Genomic DNA, 23,322 nt, shown 5'->3' with positions numbered 1-23,322 from the left:
ATTTTACCCTTACCTCTGCAATGGTAATGGGGGCTGGAGACTCTGCAACGGCAAAGGCACTCTTAACTAGAAGGGGCATTTATCCCCTTGTCAGAAGATCTCCGCTTTGAAACTTTAACTCATCTCAAATTTCCTAGGAGTTCTAATCACAATACTGCAGGGAAAAATAATACACAGCATTCCTGAACTACTTCCTGACCTCCATGTAGATATAATGTTGCACACAAGTGCTTAGAAGTCCCCAGGAGGCCGAGGCAAAGACAGATGGTTTCATCTAGATTTTACTAGCTGTTGAAATCCATATTTTCTTGATGGATGTGGATAGACTATAAACCATCTAGAGATCCCAAGGCACGAGCAGAGGAACATATCTTTTATTTTCCCCCAAATGATATTCTAGGTCTTTTGGGTGACCTAGGTTTTGTCATAGCCTTAAACTACATTGAAGGTGTCCTTCCCTCCATTCACAGGTCTATGTTCCCGTTAAACTGTCAGAGCATGGTGAATATCCCAGAAAACAATGCCATAGCTGTTCTTTTCTGATTCAGGTGAGTCTCCAAAATAGTTACCCCCTAAAACCCTTCAGACTCTGCGGTGTAGAGGACGTGGTGAAACCATGTCAGGATCTCTAGATTTATTTGTAAGGGAAACAAGATAAAAGACAAGAGGAAAATCATAATAATCAAAGAATACATGATTAACTACAAAGTTAGAGGGTTAACAACATAGAAACAAAGGTGTGTTCTTATAAAAAGTCAAAATTAAGTAGGGAGAAATAAGACATTTGGGAGAAACCACAACAGGCATCAAAGAAAAATAATCACAAAACTTCCAACTGAAGTGACTTAGGTTGGGAAATTATAAGCAATGGGCTTCTTTCTCTCTGAACACAGACAGGAGAAATAAGTCTACCACAGAAGGTAGAGTACTGTATTCGCAACAAAATTCCACTTCGAGAGAATACACACGTGTTCCTAGGGAATGAATCTGGAAATCTGTCTGTAAAACTAAAGAGACCTCCTCTGGGCTAACAACTATGTCAGTAGTAACTTCACATTTACTCTGTTGTTTACATTTTTCAGTGGTAAGTATTGCTTCTACTAACTATGGCTATGAGGACAAGATTTAGAATGGAGTTAGGAAATACATTGGTCTTGTAAAGTGGCAGAAATAAATTTTATTTTTTTTTAAGATCCATTATCTTAACAGCATCATGCTTTTGGCTAGGTTTCTACTACCAGACATAATTTCCCTCCTATTTAGTGGGCCCTACATCAGATTAGAGAAGATGTTGGTTACCAATGACAAGGGAGTGCCATTCTTGTTCCTTTACAAGTATCTTACCATGCTGTTGTGGTTCACAGATGTCATGGCTGGGTAGGACTATCAATTGCTTCCTTCCTATGGCAGCTTGCATAGTATGTTCTGGAGCCATGGGAGGTAGAATGCAGGAAAACCACATTCAGGTTAGATTAAGCTCAAATAATCTGAGCCCTTTGTCTTCACTGTGTGCTGTCTACAGCAATAGGGGCTTATGTTCAATTTCTGAGAAGCAGCCAAGGGCAACAGTAATAGTCTATATTGTATTGAGAATCAACTGGACTACCCTGACCAAGCATTCAAAAGGAATGTTTTCTGTGGCTAGATTTAGTCTATGATTCTTGTATGTGAAGCATTGTCAGCCTAAGAGGCAAAATTTCCTTTAAGATTCATATGTTATTTACATATATATGAATATATATATATTTACATATATATGAATGCATTATATGTTATTTTGGCTAAACATAAACTAATCTTATCCTTATAGCCACAGGTAAGTGTAGTTTATACCCCTCTTCATGGACGTTTTTCTCTTTCCAACAAATGTAGACTCTCTCAGAAAGCCAGAAATAGACCTAACATAGAGATCAAATGTGGTGAGCCCAGCCCCATTAATAAATCTACATCACAGCTCCTGCATTTAGGACTCAGAAATACCTCTGGGAAGCAGAGATATTAGCAAAGCCAGAGTACTGGGAAGGCTGCTGTGACAGTCTCTCATAGAAATGGCTGCACAAAGAAGACCAGAACAATGGCAATGTCAGTATCTGTACTAATGCAGAAGGAAAACCTCATTGGGTCCTACCCCTAGGCAAGAACTACAGGCAGCCATTGACTGGTTAGAAAGTAGAATAAGCCTCTTCCAGGGATAAGCCTCCTATCTGGTTATCTAACATAAAGTGCATATCCCTGAAACCATGCAGATATGAATAACGAAAACAGAGTCATCAGGTTTTATTTATGTACATGTGCATGCGCAACATTCGCTGAGTGAGGGTAACAGGCACCCAGACCTTAGCACAACTGATGTCATAATAGAAATATCATCCAGGCCATAAAACTCAGAACATGGCAGCACCACCTCCCCCCCCAAAAAAAAAACAAAGACTAATCCACTGAAGTCCATACTTCTGGGAAAGTCTCTAAATGTGTCAGTCTTGCACTTGACTTCTGTAGTTATACTTCTGGGTCTGGGTAATTCTTTTTCCTAACTGAGGTGTGCAAATGCAGGGAGATTTTTAAAAAAAAAAATTGTTGTTGTTTAAAAGCTCATGTTAAAAAAGTATGGGGGATACATTGGAATCCTGAATACCCAGTGAAATTTAGGTTGGTCTTTTCATGGTATCCCAGATATTTCTTGGATCTTTTTTTGCATTTTTTTTTGACTCAGGTGTCCATTTCTTCTACCTTGTCTCCAACACCGGAGACTCTCTCTGCCATGTCTTTTGAGCTGTTGGTTAGGATAACATTCTGAGATTTGTGCTGGACTCCTTACATTTATTATTACAGTTTTGGCTTTCCTTAGTAATTCTAATTCTTTATTAAATTCTATTTCAATGTCATAAATTGTTTTCATTATTTCATTCAACTGTGTTTTCACACAAACTTAGCTGAAGTAAATTATAAAAACAGCTGAAGTAAATTCTAAAAGAAACCAGTTTTTTTTCTGCACTATAGAAGGTTTCTAACACCTTTAGTTTAGGACAAGTCTGTCAGGGTACAAGAAGCATACAGAAAAGAAATTCCCCTGACACTTAGTAATTAAAACCAAATTTACAAAACAAAGAAACAATATTAAAAACTGCAAAAAGAAAAAAAGACCAAATAACATATAAGGGTAGACCCATTAGAATAATATCTGATTTCTTAGTGAAGACTCTGAAAGCCAAAAGTGCCTAGATAGCTACAAGCTGTAAGAGACCACAGACGCCAGCCTGGACTACAATACTCAGCAAAACTTTCAATCACAATAGTTGAAAAAAGACAAACATTACATGATAACACCTAATTTAAGCAATACCTATATATATAAATCCAGTTCTACAGAAGGCACAAGAAGGAAAACTTCAGTCTGAAGAGCTTAACACATCTGACAAGGGATAAATAATCCCAGACCAGTAAATCAGAAGGGGGAACCCACACTATAACAACATAAAATAACAAAAATCAATAAATACTACTCATTGATAACTTTTGATATTAATGGTCTCAATTTCCTAATAAAAAGGCACACATACCCCCAGCACCACTACCACCAACAAAGTAACAGTAATCAACAATCACTGGTCATTGATATCTCCCAGTATCAATTGTCTCAACGCCGCAATAAAAAGACACTGACTAACTGAATGTATGCAATAATGGGATTCTCCCTTATGCAGCATTCAAGAATAGACATGACATCATCTCAGAGTCAAATGATGGAGAAAGACATTCCAAATCTCTCTCTCCTTCCTTGTTTCCACATAATAAGCAGCTTTGCTCTGTCACATGCCCCCACCAAGAGGCGTACCTCCCAGTGACATAGGAAACATAAAGTCTAGTGGCTGAACCTCTGAAACTGTGCATCACAGAATTTCTTCTCAGGTGTCTGTCAAAGTCATAAACAGTAACACCCTACTAATAGAAATCCAAATGCCTCAACAACAAAAGAAAAATACATAATCAGTCATAAAGATAGATAGATAGATAGATAGATAGATAGATAGATAGATAGAGAAAGGGAAGGAAGAAGGGAGGGGAGAGATGAAATGTATTATAATGACTTACAGGCTGTAGTCCAGCTAGTCAAACAATGACTATGTACCAATAGAAGGTTCAATAATCCAGTAGCTGTTCAGTTCGCAAGGCTGGATGTCTCAGATGGTCTTCAGTAGATGCCAGAATCTCAAAGAAGCTCTAATGCCAGGAAAGAACTTGCCAACAAGAGTGAGAACAAGCAGGCAAAGAGAGAAAGCTTCCTTCCTCCATGGCCTTTATATAGCCTGCCACCAGAGGGTGTGGCCCAGATTAAAGGTGGTTGTGCCCAACTCAAAAGATCTGGATTAAAGTTGTGTCTCCCAATTGAAAAGATCTGGATTAAAAGTGAGACTTCCCATTTCAAAGCATTTAATTAAGAAAAAAAAATCTCACCCAGGTGTACCTAGTTGTTTTGGGTTTTAGTTAATTCCAGAAGCAGACAAGTTGACAATCCAGAATATCTATCACAAACCAACCCCTAATCAATCAATGACACACAAATATATCTCCTTAAATCATACTTAACTTCTAAATGAAAGCAATAACCAGGTCATAATGATGTTTAACATGATAGAACTATCCCATGTACAGGTGCAATGCATTATACATTTTAGAACAGCAGGGACTATTTCTTGACATTCTTTTAATAGCAAAAATTAGTGTGATAACTACTGGTATTCTCTTAATTGGTGTTACTTTACATGATAAATTGAGGAAAGAAAACACAAATATCTGTACAAACACATTCTTAACAAAATATGAAACACTCAGGTCAACTATACTCACTGTTTCTGGAGCTGGTCATGTGGCCTCGATTGATATTTATAACTACATTACACTATCCATTCTCTATTTCCTCTGCCTTTAGTAAATACTTCAACAGGTCTGGGCCTCTTTCCTGAAGGAGTGACAGGGTCTGTGCCCTTTGTCATCCTGCCTGGAGGAGGCTGTTGTAGTTTCCCACGACTTTAATCACAGGACACAGTAGCACCAAGAGACACCTTGATGGATCTCTTGCACCACAGGCATAAACTTTCCTACCTCTGATGTGGAGAAAAAATCCAGTTTCTCCTGGTAATCTGGATCAATCACACCCCCCTCCTCCCAACAATTATTCCATTCTTAGCCTGTTGGCTTAAGGGCATCAGAAGCCCAAATTGCCCATGGGCGTGTCTGAGCTTCCAGTTCAATGCAATGTTTGTTTTGTCTCTTAGCCAGAGTGCTTTCCACCCTTAACCCAAAACTTCTAGGGGTGGAGACACTATGACTATGGGTAGACATTCTATTAAGTCCATGGATGGTCATTTCAGTAGACATGTTATGTGTAGTGAAGGTTAATTCATATCTAGAATAAGTATCTACTCCAGTAAGGACAAAGCACTGTCTTTTCCAAAGAAATGGTCCAATGTACTCAACCTGCGGCCATGTTGTTGGCTGGGTACCCTGGAGAGTGGTGCCATATTTGTGGTCTAACGTTGATCTCTGCTGTTAGTCTAACACATATAACTCTCAATAAGCATAATCCACCACATAAACAGACTGAAAGACAAAAACACATGACCATCTCATTAAATTCAGGAAGGCTTCTTTGTTTTTGTATGTTTTCCAAGAGAGAAAAAGAAAGTTTGTGTAGTTGGTGTGTGGGAAATAATGCTCTAATTGGACATCTCTCACTATCAACTGAGACCTCCAGTGCCAGAAATGGGTTACATATAATTGAGTTGTCCAAAGGTTTCCCATGGAAACCTCCAAACACCTCAGGTTATTGTTAAGGCAATTGGTTGTTCTTCACAAAATGATGCTAAAAGCCCCTAGAGCAAATGACAACACTTATATATCTCTTTGAACACAGGAAAGTCAGGCTGGTGTAAAATAGAGTGTTCATCTTTACTGAGTGTTACTCATTGTTGTCCTGGAATAAACTCTGCATGCTACTAGATGAGAAGGGTAAACACCAGACCTCCATGGTCTACAACCATGACCTGCATCATAATACCCTGGCATAACGGTGCCTCAAACGTTATGGAAAATACAAAAAATCTGATTGGATTTAAGATCCACTCCATGAGATGGAACCTATGTATGCCTGAAACTGCTCCGCTGGCCAAGAATTTGATGCTATAGGCCACAGGTTTAGGGGGAAATCAAATACTATTGTGCTGCTAAAGGGACATAGCAATAAAATGACCCCAGGCAACATTCTGCAATACCTGTAAGTATAAGCTGTGGTTCTCCAGAGTAACAGGATGTATAGAATGATTCCCTATATATAGAAAGGGAATTTTTTTGAGCAATTTAAAGGCTGCAGGCCAGATAACCCAACAATGGCTGGCTCTGACTGGAAAGTCCAAGAAACCGGCAGTTGTTCAGTCCATAACGCTGAGTGTCTCAGTTGGTCCTCAGTATACTCTCCAGTCCTAAAAAAGTAGGCTCTAATGCCAGTTAAGGAAAGGGCCTGCTGGCAAGGACAAACAGGCAGAGAGCAAAAGCTTCATTCTCTGATGCCATTATAAAAGCAAAAGACGTGGTGCAGTTCTGGATTAAAGGCATGTCTTTTCCCAGTTCAAATGATCTGGATTAAAGGCATGTCTTTCTGCCTCAAAGATCCAGATTAGAAGGGGATCTTCCTACTCCATAAATTGAACAATAGTCCTTCCTAAGAGTACTCTCCACTTTGGGGTTTTAGTTGCAGACGTGGTCAGGCTGACCATCTAGAAGAGCCATGATACCATACAGATCAGAGCCTCACTCAGTCATCGTCAGAAAGTTGCGTCTTGCAGCAGATGGGAACTAACACACAAATGCAACTGCACAGTATGCGAAGAGAAAGATACTCTGAACACTTAGTCCTAAATAGGATATTTTTCTTGAAAATAAAATCTCTCATACATCTTGACCACAGTTTTGCCTCACTCCACTCCTCCCAGCCCAGCCCACGCTCTTCCCCGCTCCCTGTACCTCTCCTCTCCCCTAGATCCACTCTCCTTCCATTTCCTTTCCGAAAATAGCAGGTCTATAAGAGAACAACCATAACACAAGGCAATTCAATGAGGAAGAGTCCCAAGAGCAGGCCAAAAGGGCCAGAAACACATCCACTCCCACTGTAAGGAGTCCCCCAAACCACCAAGCTGACAGACAGAACACACACAAGGAAGTCCTGGTACAGACCCACGCAGGCCCGATTCTTGCTGCTTCAGTCTCTGTGGGACCATTTAAGCCCTACTTAGTTGATTCAGTGGGCCATGTTCTACTGGTGTCCTCCATACCCTGACTCCTACAATCTTTCCACCCCCTTCCACAGGGTTCTCAGAGTGCTGAGGAGAGAGATCCAATGGAGACTCCAATTTAAGCTTTCTCTGTCTGTCTGTGGGTCTCTGCAATGGTTCCCATCTGCGGCCACTGGAAGCTGCTGGCACTGATCTATGAGAACAGCAGACCATTGGTAGAAAACACTTGTCTTTCTCTTTGCGGTCATATTTGGTTCTACCCTAGGTCTCTGAGCTATCCAATCTCTGGCTCCTGGCCTCCACACAGTGTCAGGCATATGATCCCTAAATGGGATTTTTTTTTTCATCAAACCTCTCTCCTCAAGGCTCAGGGAATTATGACAAAGACGAAATAGAAAAGCTGTAAAAGCCAGTGGTGGGAGGAGGCAGGTGGAAGATGCTAAGGATTTAAGATCTTGTAGATACCCAGGGCTGACACACATGAACCAGAGAGACTGTGGCAGCATACACAGACCTACAGAGGTTCAAGCCAGAAAGAACCCCAGCATTCAGGAGGAGCTGGACATAGGACCCATCTATAACTGGGAACTATCTTCAATTTGCCAAAGGAATAATTAGTTTTCTCCAATAATCTCACTAGGTATACTAACTGCACTTAAGGGCAGTCCTAAGTCCAGAAGTAAGTGAGCAATACAAAACAAACTCAGACTTTTTGACTCATGTTGCTTTATCTTTACCTACCCCCACCCCCTGGTCATGCTGGCCTTTTGCTTACATATTATGGTCCTGATTTTGTGTTTTAAGAATTTTGTGTGTGTGTGTGTGTGTGTGTGTGTGTTTAGTTATGGCTTCTTTGTTATGTTTGTTTGTTTTCCAAGAGAGAAAAAGGAAGTCTGTGAAGTTGGGTGTGTGGGGAGATCTGGGAGAAGTTAAGGAAGAGAAAATATATTGTAAATTTTTTTTCAGAAAAATATTCCATAAATTGATAAACACTACTGAATAAAAAAGCAATTTAATTAACAACTAAATAGTTGCAATATGGAAATATTTTATATAAGAGTACTGAAAAGACAAAAGATATATGATCCACATAACATAAATTTCAATAGTTTATTAGCCGGTATGGAATGGAATAGCTTCTAGTTTACAGAAAGAAGCAAGAAGTAGAATATACTATTTGTTTTAAAGAGATACATTTATCCAGAAATGGGGAACATCAGCACCTAAACAATTCTGCCATGTCTACTTAACACTTCTCTCAGCATACAGAGACTCACTCAGACAAGCATTTGCTCAAAGCCAAGGAACCATATACTCACATGTGGAAGCACAGCAGACCTCTTTCAACAGGGTGGTTACAAGGATTCTTCTGTAGACACGTGAAACTTAGCCACCAGCATTTTACAAATGGGAGCCAAGAAAGTGTGGTCCTCAAGTGCGGTAGCCTTATACTCTACTTCCCTGAACACACTGAACGAGGCATTTTAAACATGTTCACAAGAAGGCATAAATAACAATAAAATGTCTTCCTATATAAAAGAACTGAAGTATAGTGGACATGGGCCCAACACTCTAACAACCGTAAAGCGTCTTCTGATAACCTCACAGAGAGTTGTAACTTTCTTCTAAAACTGTAAAAATCCCACACACACCACACTGAATGACAGCACTACACGGTGTCTTCTGCAACTGTGGTGTCAAAAATCTGGTAACAAATCCGCTGCTCTGTTCCAATGGTGACGTTGTAGGACTTGATGAGGCACTCCAGCCAAGGGTATGTATCTACAGACCAAAGGAAATCTCATTTAACCATTAAAGTAACACGGACCTATCTGAGCTCTTTTCCCAGCCACAGATGAAAGTGACTGAGTTTATAAAACAGCAGACAGCAGAGATGGTCAAATATCTAACACTTCTTCCCATGCTATTTATGGGACTCCCTGGCTTTTCCTTGATGAGCTGTGAGGACATGGAACCTGAAGTTCAGCCTAAGCTAAGCATTACACGTCACCTGCCCTGCAGGAAGCAGGTAGACTCCTGCAGCAATGGTGCTATCTCTATATTTTGAGAGCAAGTCAGACTCATTTCTAACATCATCAGAAGGCTCAGGATGGTTTGAACGACACCCGGTACAGTCCTCAAGCCTGGCCTGTGTAACTGGTGACTTCTGTGTGTTGCTGGTAGAATGGTACATTGGAAAGTATTTTAAAAAAATAACTTCCTATATATATCAAAAGTTACCAGGCCCAGAGACTTTTCGTTTTGGAAAAGTTTTACCCATGGTCATTCCAATAGCCAACACAAATTAAAACTGAAAGCAAATATATCCAAATTAAACTTTTCTTCAGATGAGCAAAATCCCCTTCTCTTGGGAACCGGTGCTACAGTACAGACTGACAGAGCATACCCTCACCCGGAGCAACTCTAACAGTCACATCAGCAACAGAGAAGCCCGTAGAGAGAATACTTGCTGCTGAGAACAATTACTAGAAGAATCAAGCTTCTTAACACAATTTAGATCTGCAGCTTCAAAGAGAAGTCACTGGCCACAGAAGGACATGGTGCCAGTCGTAACTGGTAAAATGTCATCTGGGCAGAAGCATGATGACTAGCCAGTGTTGATACAGAAAAAACTGAAGTTCATAAACTTTGAAAAGTAAAAACTGAAAATTCTGAAGTCCACTAACACTAAAAAGAAAACCATCAATGGGTCCAACAAGATAAATGCAGCTTAATTTTAGGACATGTTTCATGTAGAAATTGTATCCTTTAGGTATAATTGCAGGCTTAATGTCTGTATGCTGTGTGTATAAACTCAGAGTCAAGTGTGCTGGGACCAAAACTTAAGCTTTAAAGTGTATCTGAAAGTATTTTAAAATTCCTTTATATTTGTCTCAGCTACTATCTCATCAAAAGATGGGAACAGTTACCATTTGTAACCTAGTAATTCACACGGACTTGCGATTTGCTTACTTCCAGTCTACAAGTTAGAAACACACTAGGTGTTTCTCCATGAGAAAGAAAAGGGAGGCATCTTTTGAATATTGCCTACCAATTTTTACTCCTGGAGGACATAGCATATTCATGATTGTTTCTAGACTTCTCTGAAGGTCGTCATCAGTGAGAACTTCTGATGCTGGGATCTTGAAAAAGTTCTCCTAAAAGTGAAAAACAAAGGAGATTATTTATCATTTGAAAAAGCTGGGGCTGGAGAGTTGCCTCAGGGATAAAGGTACTCGCTACTCCTGCAGAGAACCCAGGTCAGAGTCGCAGAATCACACAGCACAGCAGAAGTTTATTCCAGGGGATCGGATGTCTTCTAATCCATAGGGAGCACACATACACATGGTGAAGAGACAAACATGTAGGCAAAACATTTATACAATAAAAATAAAAAATAAAGGTAGAGCTTCAATGTACAGAATTTCATTATCTACTTTGCAAAAATGATATAAACATCAGTCAATAGGGCTGTGGAATGCATAAACTGGAATACTGGTCTAACCTAAGACCTGATTCACTGCTGGAACTGTCAAACAGCTTTGAGATGTGCACGGTAAGATCATGTAGCAAGGCTGATGTGATGATACTTTTATAGCCTGGAAAGTAAATCTATTAGGTATGAAAGGATATAACATTAAAATAACATTTACTTAGTTTCTTCCCCTTCTACTTTAAGTTTCAGAAGAGATTTTTCTTGCTTTGCTAACTATTTTATCTTCAACACACAAGGCATGCAGCAGCTTCCCAGTAAATATTCATTTAGTAAGTGATTGGGTGAACTGTGGAAATCAGAAAAAAAATTCTCTTAACCTCAACTTGGACTGTCTTCCAATTTATGGCGGTTAAAACAAAAACAACATCGCTCCACATACACCCCCACACACACAAAAAAAAAATAAAAATAAAAAGTAAAAAGAACTACAGAACAGAAAAAAAACAAAAACAAAAACAAAACCTCTAATTCCAACAAACAGTTGTTCTTCCTCTTAGCTTTTATTATTTCGTGTCTATGAGGGCCAGTGATTTGAGTGTGCCCACTGGAACTATGGGATACTGTGGAACACCTAAGAAGGTCATCTGAGGTTGAAGACTTTGGGACACGCAGCATCAGCTCGAGCTCAGAAAGAGAGCCATCAGTCATGTGCACAGTCAGTTGTGAAAGAACAGATGTGAAAAAATCACATCGGGGCCTAGGTTAAGCTTCAAGATTCCATGTACACTTACACACAGTGCAGGGGAATGACAGTTCCTGCTTATAGGGAGAGGAAGACCTTGTAACTGATCACAGCCAAGGGTGGCCTCAAGGAATAGCCAAAGGACAATGACGAGTGTTAGAAACGACAGCAGTCTTACAGGTTTCTCTACAGCTTACACAACAATACTGTTTGTTTATCAAGTAACTTTATTTAGCTTCCAACCACATAGCTTAGGAAGTACGGTCAGATGACTACAGTGTGGCTAGATATCTGCTTTCTTGTGTAGCCGTGGAATTTCTGCATGACAGGGACAATGATTCTCTGATGTTGATTTCTCAACTTTATATTAAAATCTAAGGTTTATAATAAAAACTCAACAAATGCTTTTGTAGTATGATAGGGCATCTCTTGGGTATATTCCCAGGAGTGGTATTGCTGGATCCTGGAATAGGTTGATCCCGAATTTTCTGAGAAACCGCCACACTGATTTCCAAAGTGGTTGCATAAGTTTGCATTCCCACCAGCAATGGATGAGGGTACCACTTCCTCCACATCCTCTCCACCAAAGGCTATCATTGGTGTTTTTGATTTTAGCCATTCTGACATGTGTAAGATGGTATCTCAAAGTTGTTTTGATTTGCATTTCCCTGATCGCTAATGAGGTTGAGCATGACCTTAATTAAGTGTCTTTTGGCCATTTGAACTTCTTTAGTTGAGAATTCTCTGTTCAGTTCAGTACCCCATTTTTTTTTTAATTTGGTTAATTAGCATTTTAAAGTCTAGCATTTGTTCAACTATGTTCATAGCAGCATTATTTGTAATAGCCAGAACCTGGAAACAACCTAGATGCCCCTCAATGGAAGAATGGAATATATACGCATTAGAGTACTACTCAGCGGTAAAAAAATGACATCTTGAATTTTGCATGCAAATGGATGGAAATAGAAAATACTATCCTGAGTGAGGTAACCCAGAAAAAAGATGAATATGGTATGTACTCACTCATTAGTGGATTTTGGCCATAAATAAAGGACATTGAGCCTATAATTCATGATCCTAGAGACGCTAAAGAGGAAGGTGAACCCAAAGAAAAACATGTAGTTATCCTCCTGGATAGTGGAAGTAGACAAGATTGCCAGGCAAAAATTGAGAGCTTGGGGGTGAAGGTGGGGTGGGGGTAATGGGAGATGGGGAGAGAGAAGTAAGAAGGGGAGGATGGGGAGTGCTTGGGGGAATGGGACAGTTGGGATGGAGGAAGAGTGGATATGGGAGCAGGGAGGTATATATCTTAATTAAGGGAGCCATTTTAGGGTTGGCAAGAGACTGGAAGGGTTCCCAGGTGTCCAAGGAGATGTCCCCAGCTTGTTCCTTGAGCAGCTGAGGAGAGGGCACCTGAACTGAGCCTATCCTATAGCCACACTGATGAATATCTTGCATATCACCATAGAATCTTCATCTGGCAATGGATGGAGATAGAGACAGAGACCCACATTGGAGCACTGGACTGAGCTCCCAAGGTCCCAATGAGGAGCAGGAGAGAGAACATGAGCAAGGAAGTCAGGACTGCAAGGGGTGCGCCCACCCACAGTGACGGTGGGGCTGATCAAATGGGAACTCACAAAGGACAGCTGGACTGGGACTGATGGAGCACGTGATCAAACCGGACTCTCTGAACATGGCTGACAAGGAGGGCTGACTGAGAAGCCAAAAACAATGGCCCTGGGTTTTGATTCTACTGCATGTTCTGGCTTTGTGGGAGCCTAGGCAGTTTGGATGTTCACCTTCCTAGACCTGGATGGAAGGGAGAGGACCTTGGACTTCCCACAGGGCAGGGAACCCTGACTGCTCTTTGGACTGGAGAGGGAGGGGAAGGGGGGACTGGGAGGGAAATGGGAAGAGGGGAGGAGGTGAAAAATTGTAATAATAATAATTTTAAAAAATTAAAAATATAAAAAAATAAAAAAGCAAAAGACATACAATATTAGATTTATGTTGCTATGTTCTATGTATATACTTTAAGTTATTTTAAATCCTTTAGAGAACAAAATATAGAGGAACTGAATTTTAGGCTTCAAAAGTTCTCAATAAGTTTCAATGAAGTAAAACTAAGAAGCATGAATACATTAAAAATTTAAATATAAATTATGAATGAAATATCTTTACCAGTTCTGTTACTTACAGAATCCTTGAGGTAAGCATCCAGTACTCCTGTTCCATCATCCAGCGTGAAAGACATAACAAACACATACTGTAGAGGCACAATGCCCAGGACTAGTGAGGGAAAAAAGCACAATATACAAGGCAGTTAGATATTTTTATAAAGTTTATCTTTAGAAAGTTGAAAGTGGTTTATTCTAGCATGTAGCTACAAGTGACATTTACTAAGAATATTTACAACAGAAGGAAGCATAGGGACTTCCTTGTCTAGTATCAATTTATTAAAGTCATGCACCATTTTATACAGTTAGCAACTTAATCCTAATAATTGACAGACAGTACAAAAAGTAATAAGATGCAACATATTCCATGCTGCTCCTATGAAAAGTAAAGCTATAATTACAGAATGTCTAAAAAGCAACAGGCAGTTCAGTATTTTTAAAAGTTTATCCATCTTTGTATTATGAGTATGGAGTATCCCTTATTTTTTAAGAGATACCATTTGGTTGAAAGAACAAAACTCATAATTTGGGATTGCATAATTGGCTAAGACAAAGAAAAATGAATGAATTAGATATACCAAATCACAAGAAAATTTACCACTAAGGTGAACATCCTTTTTACAAAAGTTGAAGATACTGTATAGATGTATGCAGTGTTATATAATCTTCAATGCATGCAGTCCAAATTCCAATAGGAAAATTAATTAAACAGGCACAGTCAGGAGAATAAAATAGGTGCAGACAAAATTTTAGTACTCAAGAGCAATAAGACAGGAACAGAAGTTGGGTGGTGGTGGAGCACACCTTTAAACCCAGCATTTGGGAGGGAGAGGCTGGCAGATCTCTATGAGTTCAAGGCCAGCCTTGTCTACAAAGCTAGTTTCAGGACAGCCAGAGCTACAGAACTGTTATACAGAGAAGCCCTGTCTCAACCTCCCCCTTCTCAAAAAAAAAAAAAAAAAAAAAAAAAAAAAAAAAAAAAAAAAAAAAAAAAAAAAAACAAAAGATAGAAAGAAAGGAAGGAAGAAAGAAGGAGGGAGGGAGGGAGGGAGGAAGGGAGGCAGGGAGGGAGGAAAAGGCAGGAACAGATTTGGAGCTTCAAAATATCCTAAGAGGTTACACTGAAGACCAAGAAGGGTGAACTTAAAAACTATGCCAAGGAACACAGCATGGCACTACCAAGTCCAAAGTAACATGGGATCTCACTGGATTGGAGAGTATAACGTATCCAAAATACAAAGTTAGATTTAAAAAGAAATTAACCCACCTACAAAACACATGTTCAGGCACACACACACACACACACACACACACACACACAAAAACATATTTATATAACAAAATTTCTGGCTACTAGAAAGAAGCTGAATGATTAGTTTCACAGAAATAATCATTTTTGTCATATTCTGGTTGCCCAAATTATAACAGCTGTCAATATCTGTGAAGGATAAACTCTGAGAAAAGACTGGCAAAGTGGAATGGTTACTGAGAAGGAGAAACAATGGGAAAGTGACAAAGGAAGGGAGATTACCAGCTTGAAAATACAGACACAATGCAGGCACAGTAGATACTGCTATCCTGCCAAGTTCCTTCTTATAGCAGACAGAACATGGTCCATGTCAGCTGTACATAGCAGACTTGGCCTCAACATTAAGAACTGTCTAAAGTTAATGGAACAGTTTTAAGTGCATGCCTTAGAATGCAAGCTGTGCCATGCTCCTGGAAGCTATAAACAAAGGCTAGGTGATTGTTATTTGTGCACGAGATAAAGACTGTTTTGTTCTGGCTAAAGACTTGGGAGGAAAATAACAGCCATCTCAATACTTTTTCCAATGCTAAGATAAAAGTGTTAGAAAGATTTCCTTAGGACTTGTATTTGGGACCAATGATTAAATGGAAAACAAATGATCAAGTATTGAAATATGATTATGATCACAACGCTTAAAAATAGTCATATACATTTTGTGGTGGCTTAAAAGAAAATGGCCCCCAAAAGGAATGGCACTATTGGGAGGTGAGGCTTTGTTGAAGTGCGTCAATGTTGGTGCGGCCTTTGAGGTCTCCTATGTGCAAGCTAACTCCCAGTGAGAGAGAGCATCTCCTGTTGTCTTCTGATCAAGATGTAGCCAGCTTGGTGTCTGCCTATCACCAAGCTCCCTGCCATGATGATAATGGATTGAACTTCTGAAATGTAAGCCTCTACTCAATGAAATGCTTTCCTTTCTAAGAGTTGCCATGGTCACGGTATCTCTTCACAGCGATAGAAACCCAACTAAGACACATTTTAAATATTTAGTCCTCATTTTTCAATACAATTATTGTAAATAGATTTCAATTTAGAAAAATTAGACTAGTTCCATCAAAAATATCCATAAATGCTAAAGAACAAATTGGTCAAATGACAAAGAGAACTGAAATTATAAAACACAAAACACAGAAATTGAACTAACCTTCTGCCACAGCAGAAGGATTCCACAGTTCTTTATTAAGAAGGTTTGGTATAGGTTTCAAGTTTGAACACTGTTTACATCTGAAATGAATAAGTGAAAAAATAGTAAATACATAAATATAATCAAATTCATTCAGTTATTACATATTGTTCAAGTCAGGACACTTTCAAAAAGTCAGTTATTAAACAGAAAAGGGCAAACACTATACTGTAATGTGCTTATTTCCAAAGAGAATTATGATTACCTTTCTACACAAAAGCAACAGAAGATAGGATGAGTGTGGTAACTTGAATGAGAAAGGCCTCAGGGGTCATTTATGTGAATTTTGGATCCCAGTTTGTGGGCTGTTTAGGAAGGATTAGAGATGTGACCTTGTTGGAAGAGGAGTGTCGCTGGGGTCAAAAGTCCATACCAGGACAGTTGCTCTTACACCAGCTTGCAGGTGGGATGTAAGCAAGCCCTCAGCTACTGCTTCAGTGCCATGGCTGCTCCATGCTCCCATGCTCCCACTGTGATGTCATGGACTCACCCTCTAAACTGTAAGCAACTTCAATTCAATGCTTTCTTTTAAAGCACCAAAACAATAACCAAGACAATGGGCTTCAGAATAAATTGAGAATCAGGAATTGGACTCTAGACAAAATTAATTTGGTTGTGAATTTTCTTGTTAAAACAAGAAGACACAGGAGAAAAGTTGAAGGAACTCTGAATGTATAGCTCTATTAGAAATATCTGGTGGACACAGCCTTACAAAACAATAAAAAAATCATTCTGAATGAACAGTGAGAACAAGTTAGATTTCAGGGAAATTAATATTTTTAGTAAGCATATATTCACAGATATATAACTTATGACACCAGATAGTTACTGTTTGAAATATAAAATTGAACACTGTTTAGTACAATTTGCTCTCCTTATATATTAATATATTTTTAAGGATGAGTAATTCAACTTTATTAAGTATGATCAAATGTTTATAAAATATAGTAAGAAAATATGCTTAAAAGTAAATTCAACAATACTTTTCATTTATGTATTTGGGAAAACAGAGGTGACTATTTTCAGGTTTATCATTTAATCATCAAATATATAAATACATTTTATTAACAGCAATAATAAAAAGATAATGGAGTGAGAATTATTTACTAATATTAGACAATCACAAAGCAAGTTAATGGGTAATTGCTGCTTTCCTGACTTAGACTGGCAATGCGTAGTGTGCTCGGAAGACGAGAGGGAAAGCAGGAAGGAAAAGGAGCGAGATCACAAACAAGAAACAAAGTTTAAACTGTGGACTTATTCACAGAAGCACAGAATACGGTGGGTTTTAATATTTCAATTGAGTAGTAAATAAAAATTGCAGAAAATATAAAGATATGAAGGCACTGGGTACTTCAGAGGAAAAACAGCTACTAATTTATTTTACTTCATTGCTTCATCCACTGTGTATTAAACAAAACCTAGGGCAAAGCCTACTGGTCCCTGTAAGGACCACAATAGAGTAGTAGGTATGGTAATGGCAGGAAGTAATTTTATAACAAAAATCAAAATTTAGTTTCATTAGTAATAATGAATAGCAAATGTTACACATTAGGAGAAGGACAGGAAGAAGGGAATGGAAGATGGGATGACAAGATCTACCCAGGCTGCAGAACAAGGCTTTTAGAAGCAGAGCATTTCCAGGGTGACTGTTTCACCACAAGTGTAGGTGTTTTCCTTCATGCTCCTTTCAGGGCAGAATCTACAGACCCCATATTCTCTGCCAGTTTTCAGTGGCAGAAACTCTGCAACATGCTGGCTCAGCAGTTGATGAATTCACTGGGTTTTCAACTCTAAACTAACCCTTTGGTTAGCATGTAAATTCTGTGACCTAGGAAGATCATCTTCAAAGTCTTATACCCATGGTGCATTGCCATGCATACACACTGTGTTTGTGTGTGTTCTAGAATAGAAATATACAAGAAAAATTTAGTATGGATGCTCTTGAACTCACAACAGGGTTGCCTCAATACATTTAACCTACAGAATAGAGAGCTCAGCACATAGTTTCTAACCTTAATGATCCTGTTGTCCACTGAAAGTTTGGATTTGCTATTTCTCTCTAACATATGAATATTGTACCATACACCACTCTTCTAGAAAAGATCAAAACTCAAAGGCCTGAATCTGTACTTCATTTATACACAATCGTAGCTCAGGAACTGTTTCTAACTATACTAATAACCTCCTGAAAAGACAGCAGCCTAGGGAATAAACAGTGAAGACACAGCTGGAATCCCAGTCTCTAGCGGAACGCATACCCATAATGATAGACGTTCCCCTGTATGAGGAATGGCGCTGAGAGGTCTAGCAGCTCCAGGTTCTCGGGGCCGGACTTCACGGGAATCACACTGTGAAACTTGCTTGATAGTTTAGAGACTTCACAGAGCCTTCCTCCTTTAAAAGAACAAATTTTTCAATAACACAAATATAATCAGAGCAAGGCATGGGAGATAGACAACACGGGAGCTACAGCAAATTCTACAAAGAATTTCACTGAAAACGGAGTCACAAATCAGATAAAACAAACTTGTCAGGATGAAAAAACAACTATTACTTAAAAATTAGATTTAGAAACCAGGAAATAAAAAAAGTACAATTCTATTCTTTTAAAGTTGTCATTATCATGGCTTTTCAAGGCTCTTTTCCCTGACTTAGGTATTAGCTGAGGACTTTCAGTCCACTTTACGAAACAACACTGACATCCAGAGGCCAAGACTGTAACAGCCGCCCATGAGCACTCAGCCTCTACTAAATAATTATTCACTTAGATCTGCTCAGACACAACACGATTACAGGCAGGAATCCAACAAGGTAGACAAATGCCAATTTTATTCATAATCTGAAAATGCAATTCAGGTGAATGTGTTTGCTTATACATATTTGAATCTAGCTAATGTCGTGTTTTGAAAAATTTAAATTAACAGGTGTCCATAACTTATAGTTAAGAGTGATTAATGTGCAAAACAACACTTTAAAAACCTAGTAACAAGTCTCTCACCTTCTATCAAAATTAGGCATTCACTTGAAAGAGGGAGAATGTCATCACTTTTCACAAAATGAATAGCGACCTGACGTCCTCCTTGGCCTTTAGTGGACCAGACTTTTGAGTCATACAATGACGTATCTTGCAGCTTGGTATTTAGAGTTTTACTTGAAGCATCTTGTAAAACTTTATCCAAACTGTCCTCATATGGAACTTCTTGCCTAAAACCATTGTTAATGAAGTATCAGAAAATAATAGATGGATATGCCGAAAATTCCAATTTAATAAAGTACTAAAGTTAAAACAAAAACAAAAACAAAAACCCTTAGGGGCTACTCGATGATTAAAAGCACTTGCTATTCTCACATATACCCAAGTTTATTTCCCAGCACCCACATGGAGCTACACAACCACCCATAATTCCTGTCCTGAATTCTGTGGGCATCGGGAATACACATGGTGCACAGACACACATGCAGGTACAACACTAAAACCCACAAAATAAGTGAATACAGAACAAAATTAAAACACTATTTTACATAAAGACTAAATCAGCTAAGCTTTCTTAAACTCAGAAGACAATCCACTTCACAGATTTAATGGATTTTACTCAATAGGTATTTGACATTGTATGGCTAGGTAAATCCTTACCATAAACAGACTTGGACTGCATCGGTGTTGGCAAACACATGCATGGAGCATGTGTAGAAGTCAGAGGACAATTTCCTACCACGTGGGCACTCAAGTCATCAGGCTTGGCAGCAGACATAGTTACCTGCTGCCCTAGCTCCTTAGCCCAGGACTGGTTTAGAGTTCAAGTTTACAGTCATTCCCAGTACCAATCTGCTGTCTTATACCATCAGCTCTATCTTCATCCCAGTTAATTCCACTGCCACGGGGCGCCTACTTTAAAATAGTGTTAACTTCACTATTGTTAATAATAAGTCATATAAGTCACATGAGTTCTCATGGAGTAGAAATGGCATGGCTTGGAATCAAAAGGTTTAAGTCCTTGTCCCGATTCTGTCCCCAGCTGTGTGTAACTTCAGGCTGTCTTACATTCTCTAAGATACTTTCAAGATCATGTGGGCAAAAAACAGACTCCTTGAGTTTTATGAAATGGGATTTAAGGATTGAATTTCTCTGAAAACATAATAATCTCAGATTTTGTAAGGTAAACCACACATACGTTATTATGTGGACATTGTGCAGGTGTGTTTTTACAAGACAGTGCACTAGAGTTTCAGCTTCATGAATGCTGGCCCAGTGTGCATGTTCATGCAGTAACTGTAGTTCCCAAAATATCATTTCCTATGTTTCAAGGAAAGATGGTACATTATATTGAAAGGACTAATAGGAGATAAAGTTTATGATCTAAACATGTTCTGAGATGAATACTGTTAAGTTCCAAACCTGGGACAAATGGCTGAGGTGCCCATTTAACATCAAAGCTAGACCTGGCAGCCAGGTTCTCCCAGCATCCCTCAGTCCCTACCTGTTACACACCCTGCCCTCTAGCCCTCTACCCTGAACTCTCCAGCCCAGGGCTGCCCTTCCCTGGAGGCTCTTCCCTATTTAATCTAGACATTTTGCTCACTTTCCCTTTTTGAACCTTTGGACTGCAGGCAGCAGCAGCTGATGTCCTCCCCTCTCCCTTCACCTCCCCATGACTCACAGGGCTCAGTCTGGTCATCCCATGAGGGACTCTGCCAGATATCTCTTCCTCTGTACTCTCCCACATACCTGTAGTAAACATTCTCCTCCACAGTACCTAGAGCAGTCATGTCCTTTCCTTTTTCTTTCTTTTTTTCATTCAAATACATATTATTAAGATTATAAAAGGTCCCACAATTTTACATATTCGCATAATAACTGTTTAGGATGAAGATCCCACACTTAACTACATTACCATTATTAAACATAACAGAAAATTTTCAGTTGTGTGTATTAAACCTACGAAAATTTGAATTCCAAGCCTGGAAATGACAACTATTTCAAGCCAGGCAATGGTGGCACACACCCTTAATCCTAACACTTGGGAGGCAGAGGCAGGTGGATCTCTGTGAGCTTGAGGCCAGCCTGGTTCACAAGAGCTAGTTTCAGGGCGGACTTCAAAACTACAGAGAAACCATGTCTCAAAAAACTAAAAAGAAAAGAAAAAAATAATGACTCAAAAGGATTTTCTTTGTAGAAACTGAGTACTTTCCCTTCAAATCATCAGCATTTTTTAAAATACTACAAATCACATCATGATGTGCTCATTTTAATACTTAACCCCCCTCTCTCTGTCTCTCTCTCTGTCTCTTTGTCTCTCTGTCTCTGTCTCTCTGTCTCTGTCTCTGTCTCTCTCTCTCTCTCTCTCACACACACACACACACACACGGGCATACATATATACAAACAACAAACAATATGGCATGATTTTTTTTTTTTTTTAAATTTTGGGAAATACTTACAATGAATGACATTTAGGACAAAGAAGTTTAACAGACTGGAAAAGTCTTCTGGGCATATATGATCTCAGTTTTGCACGGATTCGATATTGTTGAGGAGCTTTTTGCTTCAAAATGGCACAAATTGGTGTTTTCATTAAATACTGGTGATCTGTAAGTACTGTAAAGAATTTTTACATTCAATCAGAATAATAATGTATGGGCGTCTTAGCTGTATTTGGCTAAGCAAAGACATATTATAAAATCAATCTCAGCTACAGTTACTAGATATGCGCCTAAGGCCCACGGACAGTGCCAGACACAGAACAGACACTCCGCAGACTTACAGAATAGCTGTGGGCCACTGGAGCACGTGGAATCTAATTATATACTGCATGCTTACATCTTTATACCATTAAATACTATGTTTTATGTATTTTTACATGGAACTAATAGAAATTTCTAGTAACTTCTAATTTATGCAGAACAGGAAGGTTTATTTCAACAAGAAAATAAATGTTAACCTTTGCAAAATGTGAAACAGTTCACTGCCCACCTTGGAGACAACTCGCTAGGCAACAGCTTACATTCCAATTTACAGTTCATCAAACAAATGCTAACAAAACACATTCACTAAAAATTATCTGCCACACAGGCTCTTGTCCTGGGTATCTCAAATTCAAGACTTTATTGACCTTTCCTTCATTTAAGAGTTAGAATGTGAGAACGGAACTGGTCATTAGGGGAACCCAGTTATCACAGACGTGCTCAGTGTGTGAAAGAAAAGGAATTCGTTTTCTAAGTAGGAAAGGGAAGTGGGAGAGCGGGGAGGGGTGTGGGAGAGAGGAAGCAATTAGAGTTACAACAGAAGAACCGCACAAGGAAAGGCCTGGGAAATATAGAACTGGAAGGCTGGGGGGGGGGGAGGGGGGGACTGAGTTTACACTAAACAGCTCTTCCTCGGCTCCTTAGATACTGTTCTAGGTAACACTCCCCTACTTAGAAAACAGAACTGATGCCCAAGCCCTACAACCCCCGAACAATCAGGAACATTACTTCTATACATAAATTAAATCCAACAAAATCCTCAAGGAATATATTTTCCTCATGTGGCGAATCGCTAAGCTTTGTAGTGAGACACTTGTTCTGTGCATCCCTGATCAATTTAAAATAAATGAAACATTGCTGCATTTCACATTTTGAGGTAATGTTTTAAAATAATTAAACTTTGTATTACTTTCAGACTTAAAGAAAAATTGTGAGAACAACATAAAGCCATCCTGAATATGCTGTTAAGATCCAACAACTGTAACACATTCTTCTCATGATCTACACTTTATAATTTTGTTACTGAATTATTGGCAACAGCTTCCAGAAATTATGGGATTCTCCGGTTTTCTCCTAACAATTACGTCATGAGAACAATTTGTCTCATTGACATAGCCGCAGTGTCTGTTTCAAAGACAACACGATTTTACCACTGCTATTTGCTTATCAGATTTTTAAGTTTTCTCTCCCACTGTCTTTCCGTTTCTGCTCTAATCCTCACAGTGCAGAATACTTGTCCTTCGCGCGTTCACATTCCATCTTCAAGTGATCCCCAGTCTGTCTGTGTTTACTTCACGACACTGACTTGAGCAGGAGACATTAGTTTGCTGAGTAGCATCATTTTAGATCGGGGTGGTATTTCCTCATACTCAGATTCTAGCCATGCGCTTGTGGCACAGAGATTACATACGTGACACTGGTTCTCAATGCATCCTATGAA

General features: G+C 39.1%; 1 protein-coding gene across 4 annotated transcripts in view; it reads right to left on the bottom strand.

Moving 5' to 3' along the window:
- Positions 1 to 8,385: 8,385 nt before the first annotated feature.
- The window catches only part of Pot1 (protection of telomeres 1), a 65,376-nt gene continuing 50,439 nt past the window's right edge, over positions 8,386 to 23,322 (bottom strand). For all 4 annotated transcript variants that reach the window (XM_050145898.1, XM_050145897.1, XM_050145899.1 and 1 more), the window contains 7 exons: positions 21,579 to 21,735; positions 19,138 to 19,343; positions 18,398 to 18,533; positions 16,098 to 16,177; positions 13,668 to 13,759; positions 10,342 to 10,447; positions 8,386 to 9,071 (listed from right to left, as the gene is read on the bottom strand). In XM_050145898.1, coding sequence (XP_050001855.1) covers positions 8,959 to 9,071; positions 10,342 to 10,447; positions 13,668 to 13,759; positions 16,098 to 16,177; positions 18,398 to 18,533; positions 19,138 to 19,343; positions 21,579 to 21,735 — 890 coding nt within the window. In that variant the 3' untranslated portion in view covers positions 8,386 to 8,958. The remainder of the gene's footprint in view (positions 9,072 to 10,341; positions 10,448 to 13,667; positions 13,760 to 16,097; positions 16,178 to 18,397; positions 18,534 to 19,137; positions 19,344 to 21,578; positions 21,736 to 23,322) is intronic.

Source organism: Alexandromys fortis, unplaced genomic scaffold (genome assembly GCF_014885135.2).
Source record: "Alexandromys fortis isolate MF-2015 unplaced genomic scaffold, M_Fortis_MF-2015_v1.1 scaffold_34, whole genome shotgun sequence".
NCBI lineage: Eukaryota > Metazoa > Chordata > Mammalia > Rodentia > Cricetidae > Alexandromys > Alexandromys fortis.
The sequence above is the reverse complement of the archived record's forward strand: the minus strand, read 5'-3'. Positions and strand labels throughout refer to the sequence as shown.